The 19788-nt window shown below is 37.8% G+C and overlaps 1 protein-coding gene across 1 annotated transcript in view; it reads left to right on the top strand.

Moving 5' to 3' along the window:
• stxbp4 (syntaxin binding protein 4) overlaps window positions 1-16664 on the top strand; it is a 35231-nt gene extending 18567 nt beyond the window's left edge. The window contains exons 17-22 of the mRNA XM_036571831.1: window positions 2446-2622; window positions 3235-3348; window positions 4082-4131; window positions 6049-6191; window positions 14587-14644; window positions 15718-16664. Of these exons, the coding sequence (XP_036427724.1) occupies window positions 2446-2622; window positions 3235-3348; window positions 4082-4131; window positions 6049-6191; window positions 14587-14644; window positions 15718-15826 (651 nt within the window). The 3' untranslated portion in view covers window positions 15827-16664. The remainder of the gene's footprint in view (window positions 1-2445; window positions 2623-3234; window positions 3349-4081; window positions 4132-6048; window positions 6192-14586; window positions 14645-15717) is intronic.
• The last annotated feature ends 3124 nt before the right edge of the window (window positions 16665-19788 follow it).

The raw sequence follows: 19788 nt of genomic DNA, 5'->3' as shown, positions 1-19788 counted from the left end.
TGCTAATGTTTTGGTTCAGCTTGTGGTTGACCTCAGCTGGAAAAACATGTTTTTTTCATGTTTATCAAAAATGCATTTGATCTGCTAAGAGCTTTGCAGATTTTTAAATTCAGCCGTTTTTGAGAAAGGTCTGAATTTGAACTCTTTGATGCATTTGACATCTCGTCTGGTGATAGGGTCTACGCCACCTCTCTCTGCTCTCTCTCTGTGCTGCACACAGTAGCTTTGATTCGTGGTGTCAGCACCACACTGAGCTCCATTACTTACCAAGTTCAGAGCAACAGCAGCCAAGCGGGAGCGCTGAAAGCCCAGCCTTGTGGAACCGAGGCTTTTTTTAAGCTCATGCTTCTTTCAAGCCTGGATCTGCCTCTCTGAATCCGTTCTGCTCTCTTCACCCCCCGCCCACTCTCGCTGTGCTATATATGCCATTAGAGTAACAGGTAGGCAGACTGGCTGCACAGCAGAGGAACAGCAGGCTTTAAAGCCTTCCCTTTGGAGATGAGTGCGCAGGCGATGGGGCCGTCCACGCATCGCACCACAGGCACGGCGCACTGAAAGGTGTGAGGAGGAGCCATGAACCGCGTGAGATGTGACTGGCCATGTGGATTAGGGATGAGGTGTCTCCATTTGAGTCTTTTACTGTGATGTGCAGCTTGTGTGAAGAGTATTTGAGATGCAGTAGGCTGCTACATTGCTAAATTATCATTTACAGCTATAGAAAAAAGAGTGCTGGAGTAAAAGACAATTAAATATTAATTCATCTTTCATCTTCTTCTTTCACAGTATAACACTGAATATCAGTTATATTTGCCTTAGCATACTAGCTGCTTACCATAATATAATCAGACTTTCGTAAATAGTCTGATTATAGTCCTTGTGTAGCCTAGATGTTTGATAATACTAAGCAGTTTTTCAGGTTACATTTGTGTTTTACCATAGGCAACTCTGAGGTAAGATTTGGCTCAGGGCCTAAAATAGGTCTAAAAGATTCATTTCTTAATTCTAGAAGATTACATTATAGTCCATTTCAGTAAGACATTTATGTAAAAATTCTTCCTTATTACATTATCCATAATAAAAGCCATAACCTCATAATGAAATGAACATACTGTGTTTCATACACTTGCTAAGATGATTGTCTGAAATGGTCTGAAACTTGTGATTTAAATAATAAGCTGTTACAAAGGGGCATTGTTAGACCATCCATTTTCATGTCCACTTAAAAAGAAATGAATAATGAGCTTTATTCCTGGATAGACTTGCAAAATTGGGAATTATAGTCTCGGAAGTAAACAATATCTAATAAGTGAAGGTAGCCCAGCAAATAGAGGTACATGTCATTGTCTGAATGGTTGTTAGTTCAAGTTCGATGGGTGATAGCTATCATACTAGCAACAGTATGGGTACAGTTCATCCTGTTGGCACAGCCTCCAACTGATTCAGAAAACTGCAGTAGGACCACAACCTTGTCTCTGTATCAGTCATACAAAAGTTTCATATTATTTTATGAATAGCTTTTGATGACCTTGGTAAGTGTGTCAGCACATTCAGAGGACTAACCTCTCAACTCCTGACTAGAAAGTAGGGATTCACAATGATATCAGAATCATATTGGAATCGGCAGATATTTGTTTAAAAATGCCATTGGACAGGTGTTTAGATTTGACCAATACTTCAAACCTATATTTGGTGACGTATTTATTGTACTCCAGAAATGCAGAATGTTCAGGTGACGCAGGGCTACTGCGCTAAAATATCTGCATTTTATTCTCTTACTACATTATAACAAAGACGTCCCCAAAAACAGTACACATTCAACTACATGTTCCCTCAAAGTGTGATGGGTGTGGATCAGCTGGGCACAGGTTCGCAGAATCACAGGCGTGTGTCTTTCCCAAAATCTTGCTTTGGGAAGTAAAATGATTCAAGGATATGGTGTCACCTTCCATTATTCAGTGCTGTGATACTTCACTGCTTTGTAATTACCCTGACCTGGTTGCCTTCCCTTTGTTTGGTTTCTGTTGACTGATGCTGTGGTGAAAAGTATTCAATGCAGCCCTGGTTTTCATCAAGGCCCAGGTATATTTCACTCACCACATTATGTAACAGCTTGTTTTTCAGGTGTGGTTTCTTCCCATGCCTGTCTACACCCACTCTATAGGTTAAATGGACTTTAAGGAGACATGTTTGCACAGGCCCAAAAATTCAAAGCCCATACACACAGTAGCAAAGGTGACTGCATGACTTTAAGCTGATCTAGAGCAGTGCTTGGTCATGCTGTGAGCATGTGAAGAATGAGAGCGAGAGAGAGAGAGAGCTTGTCAGGCATTTCTCTGGCAGTGCACTGACTTCGCTGTACTGGGGGGAGAGCCCCTCAGCACTGTACAACTCTACTGTATGTGCGTTCTCATCAGTGCTTCTCTAACTCTGACTATGCTGCTGCAGGAAGCAAAAGCCGCGGTGGATGAGAGCAGAGCTCTGCAGGCGCAGATCCACCTGGCTGAGGCTGCTCAGAAGCAGGCGCGGGGAATGGAGATGGACTACGAAGAGGTCATCCACCTTTTGGAGGAAGAGATAGCAGAGATGAAGTCTCAGAGAAATGAAAAGCTTGGCCAGCCCAAGGTATTCACTAGGAAAGGTAGCCTCCCATCCACTAAAGCAAAGGCGTTAGTCCAGTCTTCTCAGTCCCACTCCCCTTCCCTGCTCAAATCCAGCTCAGGTCTTCGCTCCCTCCTGTACTGCTAAAAGTAGGTCACTGTTTGCTTTGTATTATTCAGTAACTGGGCTGATGTGCAGCGAAGGCTTTAACGTGATCTCGCAGGGTGACGTGGGCTGATGAAGTTATTTTTGAAAATTCTGGCTAGCAACCTCACAGGTCACAGAAGAACCTTATTTCCTTTACTGTAATTGTGAAACTGTCATTCGGCATGTCAAATATTTTTTTGTTAAATCATTGAAAGGAGGATTTCTTGTTGCTGAAGAGCCCAAGCTCAGGTCATGCCACCACATCAAATAAATTGCCATGTCCAGATTGCATTGAAGTCAAAATAAATAGTGAAATAGTAACACAATTCATAACTTACATACTCAGCATGAGTAGTTTGATTTTGATTTGGTTCAGTATATTTATTAATGGGCCAACTAAAATGCTTAGCTTTCATTTTACCTAGGCGTAATAGATCATTAGATGATGTTAACAAGTGAGACCTTGTGTTAACTGCAATATTCATGCAGGAGGAGCAAGAATTGAAGAAGAGGATTGCTTTGCTTGAGTGTCAGTTACGAAAGAGCGAAGCTGCAAAGAAAGGCTTTGAGGTTTCTACTGGCAAACTTCTGCGCTTTGTTGAGGTAATGTATTTCAATGAGACATGCAATCAGAAACACTTCTTCAAAAGGGCCTGCATTGCTGACTCTGTGTTCTGGGGTAAAAAACAGTGAGCTATCAGATCATATGGTTCTACAGCTTGTCCCTGTAAAAGAACTCTATTTAGTATAAAACGTTCTCTTACAAAGTATCAACCTTGCAATTTGTAAAGGATTTGCTTAATGACCAAAGGTAGGGGGTCTATATTGTCTAAGTGTTATCTTTTCACCACTACTTGAGAATTTTTTCTGAATAATGTGAAAAGACAGATACAAGCACCTAAATTTTTTTTTGACAGACCATTAGAGCCAGCTACATTGTGGTTGTCAGTGGGAAGCACTTTACCACTGCCTCAGCATCACTCATGTAGATCATGTTCTAGAAAGCCTCCATCGCCCTTTGTTCAGTTACTTAACTTATTCTGAGTCAGAACTGAATCAGAGCTAAACTGGCTATTCATAATTCAGCATTCAGTCTGGCAGTTAAAGTGAAAAGAGTTCTTAATAGGATATAAGAATTAATCTCATACTGTTTGGGAGGGTACTTTTAATATTCAAAGAAAGTTCTTAAAACATTCATGTTGAGTTAGTACATCAACCAAACATGTAATTTAACCATTCCCCACAACACAAAATGTACCTTTAATAATTTGGGAACCTTATTAATCAATTAATATATTAATCTAGTAATTTATTTATATTTTTTTAACACTTCTAGGTCATCCAAGACTTCCTAATTGAGCACCAAGGATCTTTACGGACTCATAGGTAAGAGAGGGTTTCCACTCTTATGTTATGTCTTATGTCTACAGCTAATAAACCCTGCAAGCAGAGATGTACTAGCTGTGAAATTCAGTTACCGTCTGCTCAGATGCAGCCTAAGGATCTGTAGAGTATAGCTAATTTTCCAAAAAGCCAGTGGGAATAGGGTTGGATAGTGTAGAGTGAATGACAGCAGTTTGGCCATGTTTCTGTTAGAACATATTTTGACTGCAGAAATTGATATAAACTGTCTTTTTGTTTTCTTTGGACGTTCAGTAATGCAAAAGTTCTGTGGTAGAATGTTTATTCAGGGCAGGAAGCAGGTGTGGATAATGATCAGAAGTCAGTGCATCAGCTAAGCCTGGAGGTGGTTTTGTTAAGGTCCAATCAGCACGGACACCTGCTGTCTTGCTCTTCACACTCTGTTGGCTGAACAGAATGGAGAGACCTTGCTCTCTCTAATGATCGCCTCTGCTGGCTCTAATGGCCACTGTGTCTGTGTTTATTAGTGTGTGTTTTAGTTCAGAGAATAGCACATGTTACTGTTTCTGCTCCAGAATACTTATTAGTTGTGGCTGAGTTTATCTATTCTGATATTTAATGAGTGAATGGGAGATACTACAGGTTAAAACTTTTATATTTGCGAAAGCAAATCACTAAACTGTTGTTTTAGAAAAAACAAATATGCTAGCTTCCATTCTTCATGGGAAAAAAGGGGCAGAGCTCCGGGGTTGATGTTCTCACACTGTCATAAGTAGTCACACTTTGCAAATGTGGTAGTCCAACATTACAATGATGATGTAAAATGTGCTGTAACAATTGCAAACAACAAAATGATAAATTTTAATATAATACATGTTACAAATAAAATACAGAAAAATACTGTGATATCAAGGGCTTATCATAAAGTTACATATGTTTTGAATGCATATAGGGTACCTAATTACTTCTGGTGAGAACTGTTTCACACAGTTTCTCTCAATGACCTGAAAGTCTGGTGATTGTGCAATTGTTTTTTTTTTTCATAACACTTTATCCATGTCACTGGGTCTGAGCACATGAATCCCCTTCCCCAAAACCCTTTCTGTGTTAAGTGTCATGCTGGGCACTGACTTGCTGCTCTCATGCCCCCTGTTCAGCATGCTTTGTTCATTTCAGGTCAGAGGGAAAGTACATCAGGACAGCTTTTGTAACAAGTCAAAACATTATAAAATCTGTATTGTTAAAATGCTGCAATGTCACAAGAAGTGACACTTTTCCAAACTGACAATAAAAAAAAAATACAGATTTGATGTAGGCTAATGTGAAGCAAGAAAGATGGTCCAAGTATAAATGCTCTTCTAACATGTTTACAAGATGTGAATTATAGCAGCTTAGAGCTTATTCTATTAGCTTTAATTCCATGTTTTATTTCACTCTGTAATGGCAGCCAAAGACATGGTTGTCTGTAGTGTCTCTCACTGCTAATTTGCTGAACATTTCTGACCTAAAGACAAAGAATCACATCAGGATGCTATAAAATGTGTATTATAGGCTATCAAGGCAGGTAATACATTCAATCATTATTGGACTGCTATGGCAGGAACTGTACAAACTGTCAAATAGGTGAATAAGTCATGTGGGAAAGTCGAAGGGTGAATAATGCACTCAGAACATGACTAGCTCATAGGCTGTTGAACTGCGAAGCTTTCGAGACTTATTTGTGAGCATCATAAGGCAAGACAATGTAACTTCATCTTTTTATGGCAGTCCTTTTGTTTCTGATATTATTTAAGATTAAGGCATTCTCTGTACCAAATAGCATACCTGAATTCAGAGCAATCTATTGCAAAAGTGAACTTCTTTTTGCCATATTTATCTGACCAAGTCCCTACATGGTCTTTGGTCACAGGTGCTATATTATATATATTTCTTCTCTTTCAGTTCCCAGAGTGAGCCAAAGCTGGCTGCTCTGTCTCAAGCTCTGGCTTCACGAGGTGGGAAGAAAATGTCCAGGACAGCCTCAACGCTTGCCTTGGAAGCCAAAGAGCTCACTCGCACTGTTAGAGCCATTTTGGAAGTGGACTGTAAGTGATTTGACAGTTTAAGTTTTTGCCCACTGCAGTCAAATCATCCAGCAGAAAATCACCTTTCCCTTTATAACATTCCTCTAATGAAGCATGCCATTCCTCTAATGTGAGGCCTCATTTGGAGCCTTGTTAGAGGCCCTATTTGGAGCCTTATTAGAGTTGTTATGCCTAATGTTCATTAATGTTCAAATATTTTAGAAAAAGTTCATAGTATACTGAATAAGATATTTTCCCACAGTGACTACAAAGATATGCCCACTTTTTGTTGAAAGGAACATTATCTTTTTATACTGAACCTTTTTTGCCACTTCAGTAGTCTTCATATTATGCATTCTGTAGTTCAGTTCACCAGTAGTTTTAATAGCATTAACACAGCTTCTTGTTTAAGTTGAAAAGTTTATAAACAAGTAAAGCAACCCACCATCAAAAGCACAATTAAATGCACCACTTAGACGTTTATGCTAACCAGTATCTGAAAAACTGAATGATCTGAAAAACTAAATGGCAAAAAAGAAAATAACAAACACCAAATGTTTTAAAGTAAAGTAACATAAAAGCTAAGAGAAAGCAACCACACATTCACAAAAGGACAATAGTATCCTGATTACATAAGTTCATATTTTTCAGTAGTAGATGTTTTGATCATTTGACCATCTGTAAAAACAATAGCTGTAAATGTGGCTTAGATTGTATGATAATTTTATTTTCTTTGAAGTAGTTCCTGGAACAATAGGAAAATTTATCTGCTAAGATGAATACAGATGTGAGGAAAAAGTTTTGGAACCCTAGGGAACCCTTTGTGAATTTCTGCATGAAATCAAAAGGGATTTCAAATCAAAAGAGATTTCAGAGGACATCAAGAAGAGTTGCTGAAAATCAAGACAGGAGAGGGTTACAAAAGGATTTCTAAAGATGCCAGCCTCCATTAGTCCACAGTAAGGCAGATAATTTAAAAATGGAAGAATTTCAGCTCTGTGGCTATTCTCCCTGATCTACAAAACATCTGAGAAAAGATTTACCCTGGAATCTTCAAACATAACATCTGTTCATGAGTCATAAGATACTGGATAACAGTGGTTCATGAGAGGTTACCACAGAGGAAATCACTCTAAAAAACAAACACTGCTGGTTGTTTCAAGTTTGCTAAAGATTTGCTAAAGATTACCTAAATGTTGCACATCACAACAGGAACAATATTCAGTGGTCGGGTGAGACAAAAGCTGAAACTGTTGGCAAGTGTACGCAGATTGATGTTTGGAGGAAATAAAAGTACTGAATACAATTACAAAAACCTAACTGCCATCTATACAAAGCATGGTGGAGGGAGTTCAATGGTGTGGTGCTGCTTTACTGTCTCAGGACCTGGACAACCTGAGGGACCAATAAACAGAATAGTTTTTGATCACAGACAGCCAGAGTGACGTTCAGTTGCATAAAGATTTTCCAGTGTAAATTATTAAAAAATGACATAACATAATAAAAATATAGGAGTCATTCATGCAGAAATCCAAAGAATTTCACAGACTTTTTCTCACAACTGTATTCCTAATAATGTGTGCAGCCAGGAATGTTGAAAAATTATAGAAATGAGTTTACTAGTTGGCTTGCTAGTTGTATTCTGATTAGAAAGGGAGCAACATTTGACCTGCTGATGTAAACACTGGTAAACCCTTTCAGTAGTATAGTGAGCAGGAACATAAGCAGTCTTCCTTGAAGAAAATTCTGACCTGAAGCAAATGTACTTGGGATGGCCTACCAAGATTGTAACCTTGTCTACCTCAGCCAAACCCTGAATAATTGTTCTCTCTTTAAAAGTTATACGACATAATTAAAGATTACAATTTGCATTTCATACTAATCAAAACCCTGGTGATGAAATGCTAAAATAGGACCATGTCTCTTTCACAATTAGCTCAGAGTGCACAGTAAATATCAATTCTGCTACATATGGAGGGTCTGGTCTTGTGGCACTGTTGTATGAAAACCTCTGTTGTTGCAGTGCCAAAAATGTTCTTGCTATTTGCAGAGACATCTGTTTAGGCCTTTTGACATCATTTTGTTCAAGTACAATGATCAGGGTCAGATTCTATGGGCATTTCATAGGCTTAAATCATCTAAATCATCATGAAAACAACAATATCCCATGTTACTATGGTCATACAATCTTCATAGATATTTTGTAGTCCATACATGTGTTTTCGTCTATAGTCATATTGAAGGAGCACAGGTGGTTCTTGTGTGTTAATAATACGTCAGTCAAACTATCTGAATAATCATTCTAATATACCGCATCCATGGAACATATTGCAGAGTATAGTATAACCTAATCAGGAAAAATAATCTTGTTTTGGTGTACTGAGTGAAAAGAATTAGGTCAGCCCAATAAGGAAACGCAATCTAAGGTGCATTTGCTGGTAAAAGAGCCCATTGGGCCTGATTCACCTCACTGCTGCAATCGTTGCCTGGATACAAAGCTCTGAAAAAGCAATTGTCTGTCAGGTTCTTCAAAAGCATTGTTATATCATGTAGCGTGCTGTAGGGTAGAGCCATGTTATACACAGACAGCAGTGTCAAGTTAAAGAAAACAGGAGGTTTATTACGGAAAAAAAGATAAATGGTCTAGATAGTTAATTATTGGATTAACTCCACTGTATGGAAAGCGTGATGTAGGCTACCACTCGCTCAAGTGTTTTTAGGAGACTGATTGCCTGGGGTTGTTTGTGTGAAGTTGGAGCCAGTTGAATGAATTGAGGCAATTGTTTTTTTCAAATCCTGCATTTTACACTATGCTGATCACTGGTAGCATTCTACACATAACTACTGCTGTATTGGCCACGTCAGTTAGGTAGCATGAATGGCAAAACAAGTTGAAGATGCTACTAAATTAATTGCCACATTAATTACAAAGTATATTCAACACTTTGTAACATAGTGCAAAGTAACTCATTACAGTAAAGTGATTACTTTTTCCTATAACAGAGTACTGTACCACATACCATTTTTAATTTTTCTGATCACATTACAGTTGAAGTTAATAAGAATTTTGTTACTTGTGTTACTCATGTCTCTAAGAGAAATGTTTTAATAACTCGTAGTTCATTTAAAACATACATGTCCTCTAAATAGATTATTGATGTCTGGTACATAATATGCATGTGCTACCCTGACTCAGTGACTCTGATTGTGAATGTGATCAGCGTAGTGAGAGTTCAGGAAACACCATAAATTTGTCAAGCACTCTGTCAAAGGATTTATATATTCATGTAGAGTATAATCAGCTGTTTTTGGACCATCTCTACTGGCTAGATTCTAGCTATTATTAAATAGCTGTTCATAATTTTAATAAAACGTAACTGGCTGTGTCTTGTCCAAAGGCTGGGATCGCGAGTCTTTTACATAATATTTACATGGATTGGTTATTTCTTTCTAATTAAATTACTAAAAAGGACTACTGGGTACTGCTGTATTGCTAATTGGTGCAAATGTGTATGGGTTTTAGAGAGTAACGTAGAAGTAAAGTAATGAGTAATGAGATTACTTTTTCTAGGAAGTAAAGTAATGCCATTGCAGTTTGAGAGAAGTAATTAGTAATTTGTAATTTGAGATTACTTTTTTGATTAACTACTCCAACCCTGTTTATTTCCCACATCACACTCAGATAAACAGTCAAATGTGACTTCTTAGTGGAAAAATAGAAGTTATTAAAGGGCCTGTATCCTATATTATTTATGTATCCCCACCCCCACCCCCCCAACCCACCCAAAGTCACTTGACATGACCAACCCCTCCTTATCAGTTAGAATTGAATAGACTGATGTTGTTTGCTCATTCAAAAAGCAGTGCAGGCTGAATCACTCTTTATAGCTTCAGTATGAAGGAGTGGAGCTAAACCATTGTAGGCTGTATAGGTAGAGGTCTGGAAATATGATGGTTTGCATGACTTAACAGTGTTTACATAGTACATCAAACTCTTTGATATAAAAAATGAGACAATTCAGCTTTTGGTGACCCAGGCCCTTTAAAATGATTATTTAGTGAACAGAATCCTCTTACTTAAATCAGCATGAGGTTCGGAGATGAGTGTTTTTCTGTACCACTGCTTGGTTTTGTTGTAGCTGTTGCCTTTATCGTGACCTAATTACATGTATCCTCATGTAAGATGACTTGCTGACTGGCTAACCTGAGGTTTAGAGTAACTTAGAACAGGATCATGAAAAAAGAAAGTAACAGGTATCACATCGTACCCCTGCTTTTTCAGTGAATTATAGCTCTTTTTCCACAAGGGGATAAATGATTAGCTTATTGACATGAATCACTTAGGGACTTTTAATGTAATTAGAAAATGATCAAATGATGTTTTCAGAACCTGTTAGGTTTTTTTATATTGTATTTCATAATGTATACGTAGACACACACACAGTTAATTTTGTTCATATATATGAACAAGAAGATAGAAATATATAAATATACGTTTTAAAAAAGTGTTCTTTGAGCGATGCCACAGAAAAAAAAAAACATTTTAGTTCCCTAAAGAACCATGTTTGTAAATGAGATGTAAGTGTGAAGAACCTTTTGTAGGTGTAGAGCTCCATATAAATGTAAAAGTTTGTTATTAATTTAGGGGTTCTTCCTAGGACCTTAACCTTATATAGACATTCTTTAAACTGTAAAAAGGTTCCACATACTCACATATCTCATTCAAAAATGATTCTTTAAAGAACCATCCAGTGAGAGGTTCCAAAAATGTTTCTTCGGTGGCAACAGGCTAAGAACCCTTTCTGGCTCCTTTATTTTTAAACATGTATATAATGTAATGTCTTCCAGATGAAAGGTTCTAGTTTGAATAGGCTGGTAAGCATGCCTCTGTGCAGACTTGCTTGGCTTGTCATGTACAGGTTGATGGATGAGCAAGCAAACAAAGCTTACATACAAGTTTACCTAAAGAAAAGACTGCTTCAGCTTGAATGGTCTTAGCCTTGAGTCATGAATATGGCCAGTATTTTTTTCTTTTTCAGAGCTACCTAAGCAATGGCTATGTTAGTCCACAGAAAACTCTGCCAATAGAACTGCTCTTTAAAATGAACAATTACACGTCTAATATAATCTATAAAAAAGCCTGCATTGTAAACAAGATATTGACGTCACAATTTCGAATTTATATCTTGTTATCTCAAATTAGTAATTTAATATTCAAATTACTAACTTATAATTTCAAAATATCTCATTATTGCGACTTAATAGCTCATTATTTTAAATTAGTTAATTGTAATTTTAAGATATTATCTTATTGTTTTGACTTAATATTTAATTGTTTCCAATAAGTAATTTGTAATTTTGATATCATTATTGTATTTATTTCATTTATTACATTTATTTCAAGCTTTTGAGCTATTATCTTGTTTTGCCTCATTGTCTTGTTGTTTAAACACATCTTGTTATGTTGTTCACTTTATAAAGGAAGTCCTGTACGTTTTTTGTACTTGGGGTGTGTTTTGGGCCTTTTACTCCATTCACACACTGTCTAACTGCATTCCATCCCAACCATTAGTCAGATACATTCTGACTAATGGTTTCGTTGCTTGTGTTCAATCGAAGCAACAAAAATCTAGCATATATGATATATGTCCTCTGATTAAGAATGTCTTATAGGCTAATATTCAATAAATTATTGTATTTGTGATAGATTTTGGGTAGAATTTTAACAGTAATATTATGTGGAAATAAAGACATATGTCAAATAATGAGATATTATTTATTAATGTTTTTGAATGAATGAGATATTAAGTCATAATAATGACATATCTCGACATTACAACTTACTTATTTTAAACAACAAATATTAAGTAAAAATTTCAAAATGAATTTTGAAATAATAGAAATATATGTAGCCATTCATTCATGCAATGGATATCCTCACCTTAATACACCAAAGGAAGAAGGGGATGTAGATGAACGAGAGAGGATGATGACAGAGATCCAGTGAAGGAGTGTGGGGAGGGGAAAAAGATGATCAGAGAGGAGCTAGAGGATCAGGAAAGATAGAAGGATGGAGAGAGAGGGAGACATGTCTCACATGCTAGGCACCATGTGACCTCTCAGCTAATGATGCTCACGTTTCAGCTGAGTGCTCTCCACTGGGGGGTGAGAGTCTATTTTTTTGGAGTTGCACATGGCCTGCCACCCTCTTCTCACCCTCTGAGGCAAAAGAGGGCAACCTTAGCTTGAGAAGGGCAGTGAATGGGTTTCCACGTGATGAGTATTCTGCCAGCCATGTGACTGGCTGCATATTATTCAATGACTCATCAATATAGTGACACAGAGAGAGCTCTGATCAAATTCTAACAGACCGCAGATTTGCATATCAGTGGACTAACTTAGTAACTTGAAAAACTTTTTCATTTATTTATTTATTTATTAAATTCTTAATATTTTATTACAACTGTAAGCCAGAAGAAACACTTTAGTGTCATTGCAAATTCATTTTAGACATCCTGCCAAAGGAGAACAGAACAAATGAAAAATGTTGAGTAGCTCGTAGGTTTCCCCCTAACCTAACACACTCATATTTGGGTATATTTTGAGCCATCCAAAGCAATTTATTTCCTCTTTTCCGAGAAATCAACAGTCTCATCATAGCTATTGGAGTAAAGTCCCTAGTAAACAAAGGGTTGGTTGAGTTTTCTGGCCTTGTGATGAGCTGCTCTGACGTGATGGCTTCATGCGTCCGCAGCCAAGCCCCACAGGGCTCCAGCTTTGAACAGCCTCCTGTTGCTCACTAATGCTAGACTGTCCAAAACAGTGCCATAAGCCTAGTGTGAAGGTTAAACAGTGGCATTGTTAGCTTTAAGAATTAAGGATCATGTTTTATTTTGTGTTGTTTATCCTAAAAATCCAGTACAAAAATCAATCAATACCTTAAGAATTTATTTCATACAATTCTAGAGCATTTCTGAGAGTATGTTATGTTTAGGTTTTCAGTAGATCTGTTTGTAGATAGTTGACAAAGTAGCTTTAAAAATATATTGTTATAAAATAATTGCATGTGTGTATACAGTGTCTTAAAAGAAAATTCCACCAATTTTTCAAAATTTCTGCATAAATAGACTGTTAAAATGTAAACAAAGCATTCAGAGTGGTTTGGTGTAAAATGCTCTGTTGGAGAAATACTTACAGAGTCAGAATTGTTCTCAGTGAAGGTAATAGGAACCAGACGTCTGAAGCATTTTATACCTCTAAAAGCTACCTCACCGAAAATTATGACATGAGGTGTGGTTACAAATAAGCTGTCGACGCCTCAGAGATTGGTTTACAACAATTTTGAGAAATTGTGTTTGCAACGTGTATTCATGGTGGAGAGGTAAATGCAAGGCATTGTACAGCAAAATAGTAATCAAAACACTTTTTTCTGATTTTTACCATTATGAACATTACATATAAAAACTCAGATGACATGTGGCTTCACTTGTAGTTTTGGATAAGAATAACTGTGTGCTATATACAGTGCTACAACACTATACAATGCTATACAATGTAGGCATAGTGACCCCTATCACCACCACTATAAAGAAAATATGATTCAGTAAGTTTTTGTACTTTGAACCATTTCACATCAAACACTTTAAGTGATTTTGTATAGACCTCAGCAACTGAATTATGCAGAACTTTTGAAAAATCGCTGGAGTTCCCCTTAACCCACTGTACACTTTTGATTATTAAGTACTTGTTTTGTGTGATATCAAGTTTCTTCCTACTGTAGGTGAGAAATCCATTACAGAACTGTGTCAGTCCATTGTGTGCACTGACGGATATAAACTGATATGTACCGGGCTCCCTATCATACAGAGGGCGTTTCAGGATCATGTTCTGGCAGGGATTTAAATTTAGTAGGACTGCCCCATGTAAATCCATCGGGATTCATTACAGGGCTTGATAACTCTTTTCACTGGTTTCAAGTGTTCTTTTAAATGTGATCACTAGCTATGATTCATAATATTATAGCATAGTTTTCAACATCTGTTTTTGGGTAATGAGATGGAGATTTTAAATACCAAAAAATAACTGAAGGACAGTAGAAGGATTGTCTACTGTAGACTACATATGCACATTAAATTCAGTATTTCAACTTTGTAATACAGTACACTAAATCAAAACCCAACAAAGCACTTGGATTGTGTTTTGGCTCCGAAGAGTGTGTTCTTGCATGATGAGACACTCAGCATGCACATATTTGACCTCATTTGATCCAGTTGCATACACTGCAGCCAGGAAAATCTCACTGTTGACAGTGTAGAAGCTCAATAAAAATGTGTCACACTAAACACTGTTTTCTTCCAACTTTAAAACAAGTGGAATGATGTTAGTAACTGGTATCATTTTATCTTTCTCCTCTCAGGCTTACCCTATGGCTGGGATGAAGCTTATACTGCAGATGGTGTCAAATACTACATCAAGTAAGTTTAGACAAGTTATATGAAATGACTGTCTTTACTATTCCATCTTTATACTGTATTTATATAAGTGTGATTATTCAAAGCAGGCACCATGTAAGAATTTTTTGTTAGAATTGAAACAAGTAGCATTACTGGTGGGATACGTCACACGCACAGGCTCAAAAAGATGTTTAGGTCTCAAATGCAAATACAACATTATACTAGCGTTATGATGACAATAGTAGATTATTCTCTAACATCCTCGGAAGACTGAGTTCTGACTGAGTTTTGACTGAGTTCTGTTTAAAATATTCTTTCAACACGCTCACAGTCATCAGATTCAACTGCTCGGGGAAGGGGTCCAAAGCACAACTGATGTTACAAAATAGTCTTCATGCTGTGAATTCTGGGGCAGTCGTGGGCTGGAGGTTAGGAAAACAGCCTTGTGACCGGAAGGTTGCAGGTTCGATCCCCTCAGTACGTGACTGAAGTGCCCTTGAGCAAGGCACCTAACCCCAAACTGCTCCCCGGGCGCCGTGGATAGGGCTGCCCACCGCTCCTAGTGTGTGTGTGTTCACTAGTGAGTATGTGGTGTTTCACTGCATGGATGGGTTAAATGCGGAGGTCTAATTCCGATGTGTTCAGACACAGTTGGCTAAAAGTTTCATTTAATTCATTCATTCATTCCATTTCCTAAGCTAGCTAATACTAGTGACAGTGCTTTCACTTCAGACAGCGAGGGTAAATGGAGTATTGGCTAAATTAAATGGTTTGACCTGTTTCTGCTGTTTTTCTGGAGTAATGGCAGTGCGTAATAAATGTAATGTGTGTAAATGTTAAGGCTTATAATGTTTTACTTTTGTCATGGGTACGAATGAGACTTGGCTTCCAAAAGCATCATAGTATGAAGATCATCTTACAACTGAACAGCTCCTAAAAGCATCTTAAGATGATCCTAACTATTATAAATAAGGCTCCACCAATTATAATGGAAAAAACTACCCCCTTAACAACACAATGCTTTTGGGAAAATGAGGCCTGTTCACTTGTTCACTGAAATGGTTTGATGTGCTGTGTGTCTTTTTTCTGTCCAGTCATGTGACTCAGACGACATCATGGACTCACCCTGTGATGAACTCTTTGGGTCTTTCGGAACCAGAAGCAAATGACCAAGCCCAGAACACTCCAGAGGCAAAGGGCTAAATCACACATCATCACAGAATTGGCTTTGCCTGCTCACTTCTCACTTTTCCGTGAAGATCATGTGTTTTAGATACTAAACAATTGCACTGAATACAACTGAATTCAACTTCACAGGTAGAATAATTTCAGCACTGATTAATATTTCATGCTCAGCAGGCCTCTCTGACAGGTATTTGACAGGGCTTGGTTTTCATTTCAGTGTGGATAAGCTTGGGGTATAATCACTATTTCTTGAAGTATCTAAAAGTGACTAGTATTATTAGCAGCCTCATTCAAAAATTGCCAAAACAGCAGCATGGTCATCCTAGGGCTTCCTCTGACCCATCCAGACCAAACCATGGTAAATTTACATATGAAAATGATCGAGTGGGTGTGTCAGGTCTCGTCGCCTTAGGCTGACAACAGGTGTTGTTCAGAATCTCTGTTTTCGCAGTTTCAAAAACTGACCTACAATATGCAGCAGTTTCTATTAGAGGCTTTTTTGCTAAGTCACTGATTTTATATCTGCTGACCACATACACCAATCAGCCATAACATTAAAACCACCTCCTTGTTTCTACACTCACTGCCAGTTTTGTTCTTCACTGTGTCAAGTCATGGTCCACTCTATTAGATACCCCTACCTTGTTGGTCCACCTTGTAGATGTAAAAGCTCATCTGTTGCTAAACAGTTTGTGTTGGTCATCCTCTAGTCCTTCATCAGTGGTCACAGGACGCTGCCCACAGGACAATGTTGGCTGGTTGGTGGACCGATCTCAGTCCAGCAGAGACACTGAGGTGTTTGAAAACTCCAGCAGCATTGCTGTCGCTGATCCACTCGTACCACTCATCTAACAAAGTATGCAGAGAAACAGATGGACTACAGTCTGTAATTGTAGAACTACAAAGTTTACCTACATGGTCAGCGGAGCTGATAAAATGGGCAGAGGGTGTCGGATCAAGGAGGTGGTTTTAATATTATGGCTGATCAGTGTATAATGTTAAGTATTCAAAAAATCAACACATAATATATAAGACAGGTCACTAGACTGAAAAAGGGACCAGAGGTTGAACTATAAGTGATCTGGCACTCTTACTGAATCCTGTTTTCCTCCATCTGCCTACTTTTTCTTCCATTTCAGGAATTTCCCTCCTTATTCTACTCTGTTCTTTGCTCTTTTCTTAGTATCTAGATCAAAACAAAGGCCAAGGCCTATTCACCCTTCCCATTCTCCAAAAACACCCTTCCCATTCTCCAGTCAAACAATGTCAAAACTCTTTGAAGTCAGAGTACATGTCCCCTTTATGTATAAATGGGAAAGTCTGTGAGAGGAAAAAGTGAGCTTTTCAGAGTGCTGATCACTAAGATCAGATGTGTCGGTCATAAACACAGTTTAAATAGACTTCATCTTTTGACTGACATTCAAATGGTAGATTTTTTAGTGTAGTTAAGTCTGTCAGTAACAAATCTCAAGCAGTGGACATTTATTATTGTTAAACTGTTTTAGATGCCTTCTTATCTGCTACAGTTGAATGGAAAACATCCCTCAGTCCACTATGGTGTGTTAGTGAGGCATAATTGTGCGTTCATGTGTCGTTTTCATGCACTCTGATATTGTCAACACAACAAAAGCAATATTACTGTTGTAAACCTTTGTGGAGTTTATAACTGTAAGCGTAGCACACATGTAAACACATCTGCTGTTGCATGTGTGGTTTTAGTTGTCTCTGTTGTACCCTAAGCCTTATGTGCATATTTTCTGAAAATGACTTGTCTTAGCAGGCTTGCTTTGCGATTTGCAGGTTCGCTTTAAGCTTTTATTATTTGAAACTCTGCCTAACAACATAGATTTATAGTAGAAAGATACATTTCAGTGTTTTCCCTATTTTATCTGGGAATATGTTCCGATTTTGTTGTGGTAGAAATAAAGTTCAGTTGATGAACCTATTTTGATTTCAGGTTTACTTTTTTTGTTAAAGTAAAATGTCTTCTGTATTGTGTTGGTTTCAAGGAAAACATTGCTGAGTTGTTGTGCACGACTTAAAGCACTTAGTGCCTAGAGCGAGGAGTATTGATTTTTTTCTCTCCCAAGCATGTGCTGTTAAATATATCTGCTTCCAGGAATTTAAAATCACACAAACCACACATACGCTTGCCTGGCCATCCCTCTCACACAGAAATACAGGTGGCCTTCTAAAAAACAGACTACCAAATATGATTACATTTTTAAATTAAGCGTGAAACATTGTCATTCTGTAAAATAGGATTTGTCATTACTTCTCAAGGTCCTCTTCGATGAAACATTGGATTTGAGGGCTGCAGTCTAATAGATATTCGTGACAAGCACTTGACTAATACAACTACTATAAATATCTACAGATATCTTGGGTTACAAAAATCACCATTATGAAAGAAAGTGTTTAGGATATCTGGTATTATGTATATGAAAACACCATCCATGCTTATCCTCAGTGGTACTGCAGGTCCTCTTGTGATTATTATACAAACATCTCTCCCTGTTAATCGTTGCATTTGGAAACCTGTATCTCAATAAATCAGCACAGGTATATTATGTATTATGTTGTCTTATGTTGAAGTTTGTTTGTACTGTTTGGTGTGTTTCTACAAATTTCTACATAATTAAATGGTGAACATATAAACAAAAATCATTCAGAGTGGTTTGATGTTAAATGCTCTGTTCTAGAGAAACTTAGAGTTAGAATTGTTCTTGTTAGAATTGGTGATAGGAACCAGAAGTCCATCTCTAAAAGCTACCTCACATAAAGTTATTACATGAAATTGTTATGAAAACGCTGCCTGATGTCTGAGACATTATTTTACAATAGTTTTGTGATGACATTTTGGCCAAAAATGTTAATTCATTTATTTTAATCCATTCATGGTGGAGAGATACACAAAGAGCATTGTAAGGCAAAATAGCCCCCAGAGAAAACTTATTTTTTCAGATTTATGACTATTTTACCATCATCAACATTACAAAAACTCAAAAGACACACGCAGGTTCACTGGTGGTTTTGGGTAGTGAATAAAATGACTATATTTGTGTTATAGATATTGTGACCCCTGGTTCCTATCACCAGCACTGTGAAAAAAAAAAAAAACAGTCTGTAACTTTCTCCACAACGAGCCATTTTATATCAAACCACTCTGACTTTGTTCACATCGCAACGACGGAATTATGCCAAAAATATATATATAAATTTTGAAAAATTGGTGGAATTCCCCTTTAAGGACAGGTTGTCGTTTGAAGATGCGTTTAGCTGTTAAACAGACGGTCTACCTATACCTTAAGCGGTACAAGGCAGCCTTATGGACTTTATAGGAAAAGCAGTATAGCGATGAAAAAAAGAAAATGGCAATTATTTCTGAAATGATTTTCCAAAGAAGACGAAATGTCAAGAGATACATTTGTAAACAAGCCCAGTCTGCAATCTGTTTCCAGTTTGTCAGACACATGTAGCAACATGTGGTTCGTCGTGCTCCACATTAGAAGAGGAGTGGCCAGTCGTGGCCTACTTTCTACAGGGGACGTTACATCTATTGCTTTAGCAACCGGTTGCCAAGGAAACTTAAAAAGAGGAAAATAAATACGTTTCACAATACTGACAGATGTAGGGTACCAAAAATGTGCCCACAACAGCGTCATGAGAGAGAATAGGTTCCACCAGAGACGGTTAGGAGAAACGACTGCAGCTTTCTTGATTAAAAAAATAAAACGCCGGGGCTGATTTGTAAGCCTCGCCTCCTCTCTTCAGAAAACTTGAGCAGCTGCGTGAGTTTCAACGTGACCGCTGAGAGGGCGGCCGCTCGATGTTAATTGGACAAAACTGGGTCAAGCGCTCTGGTCACGTGACCCGGCGATCCTGCCGCCCACTTTAGGCAGGCTGATAAAACAGACTGATGGCTACAGCTACACTCAGAAGACACTAAAGGCATCTGTGGGAGGCTGTTTCCACATAAA

This window comes from Colossoma macropomum, unplaced genomic scaffold (assembly GCF_904425465.1).
Source record: "Colossoma macropomum unplaced genomic scaffold, Colossoma_macropomum, whole genome shotgun sequence".
Taxonomy (NCBI): Eukaryota; Metazoa; Chordata; class Actinopteri; order Characiformes; family Serrasalmidae; genus Colossoma; species Colossoma macropomum.
The sequence above is the reverse complement of the archived record's forward strand: the minus strand, read 5'-3'. Positions and strand labels throughout refer to the sequence as shown.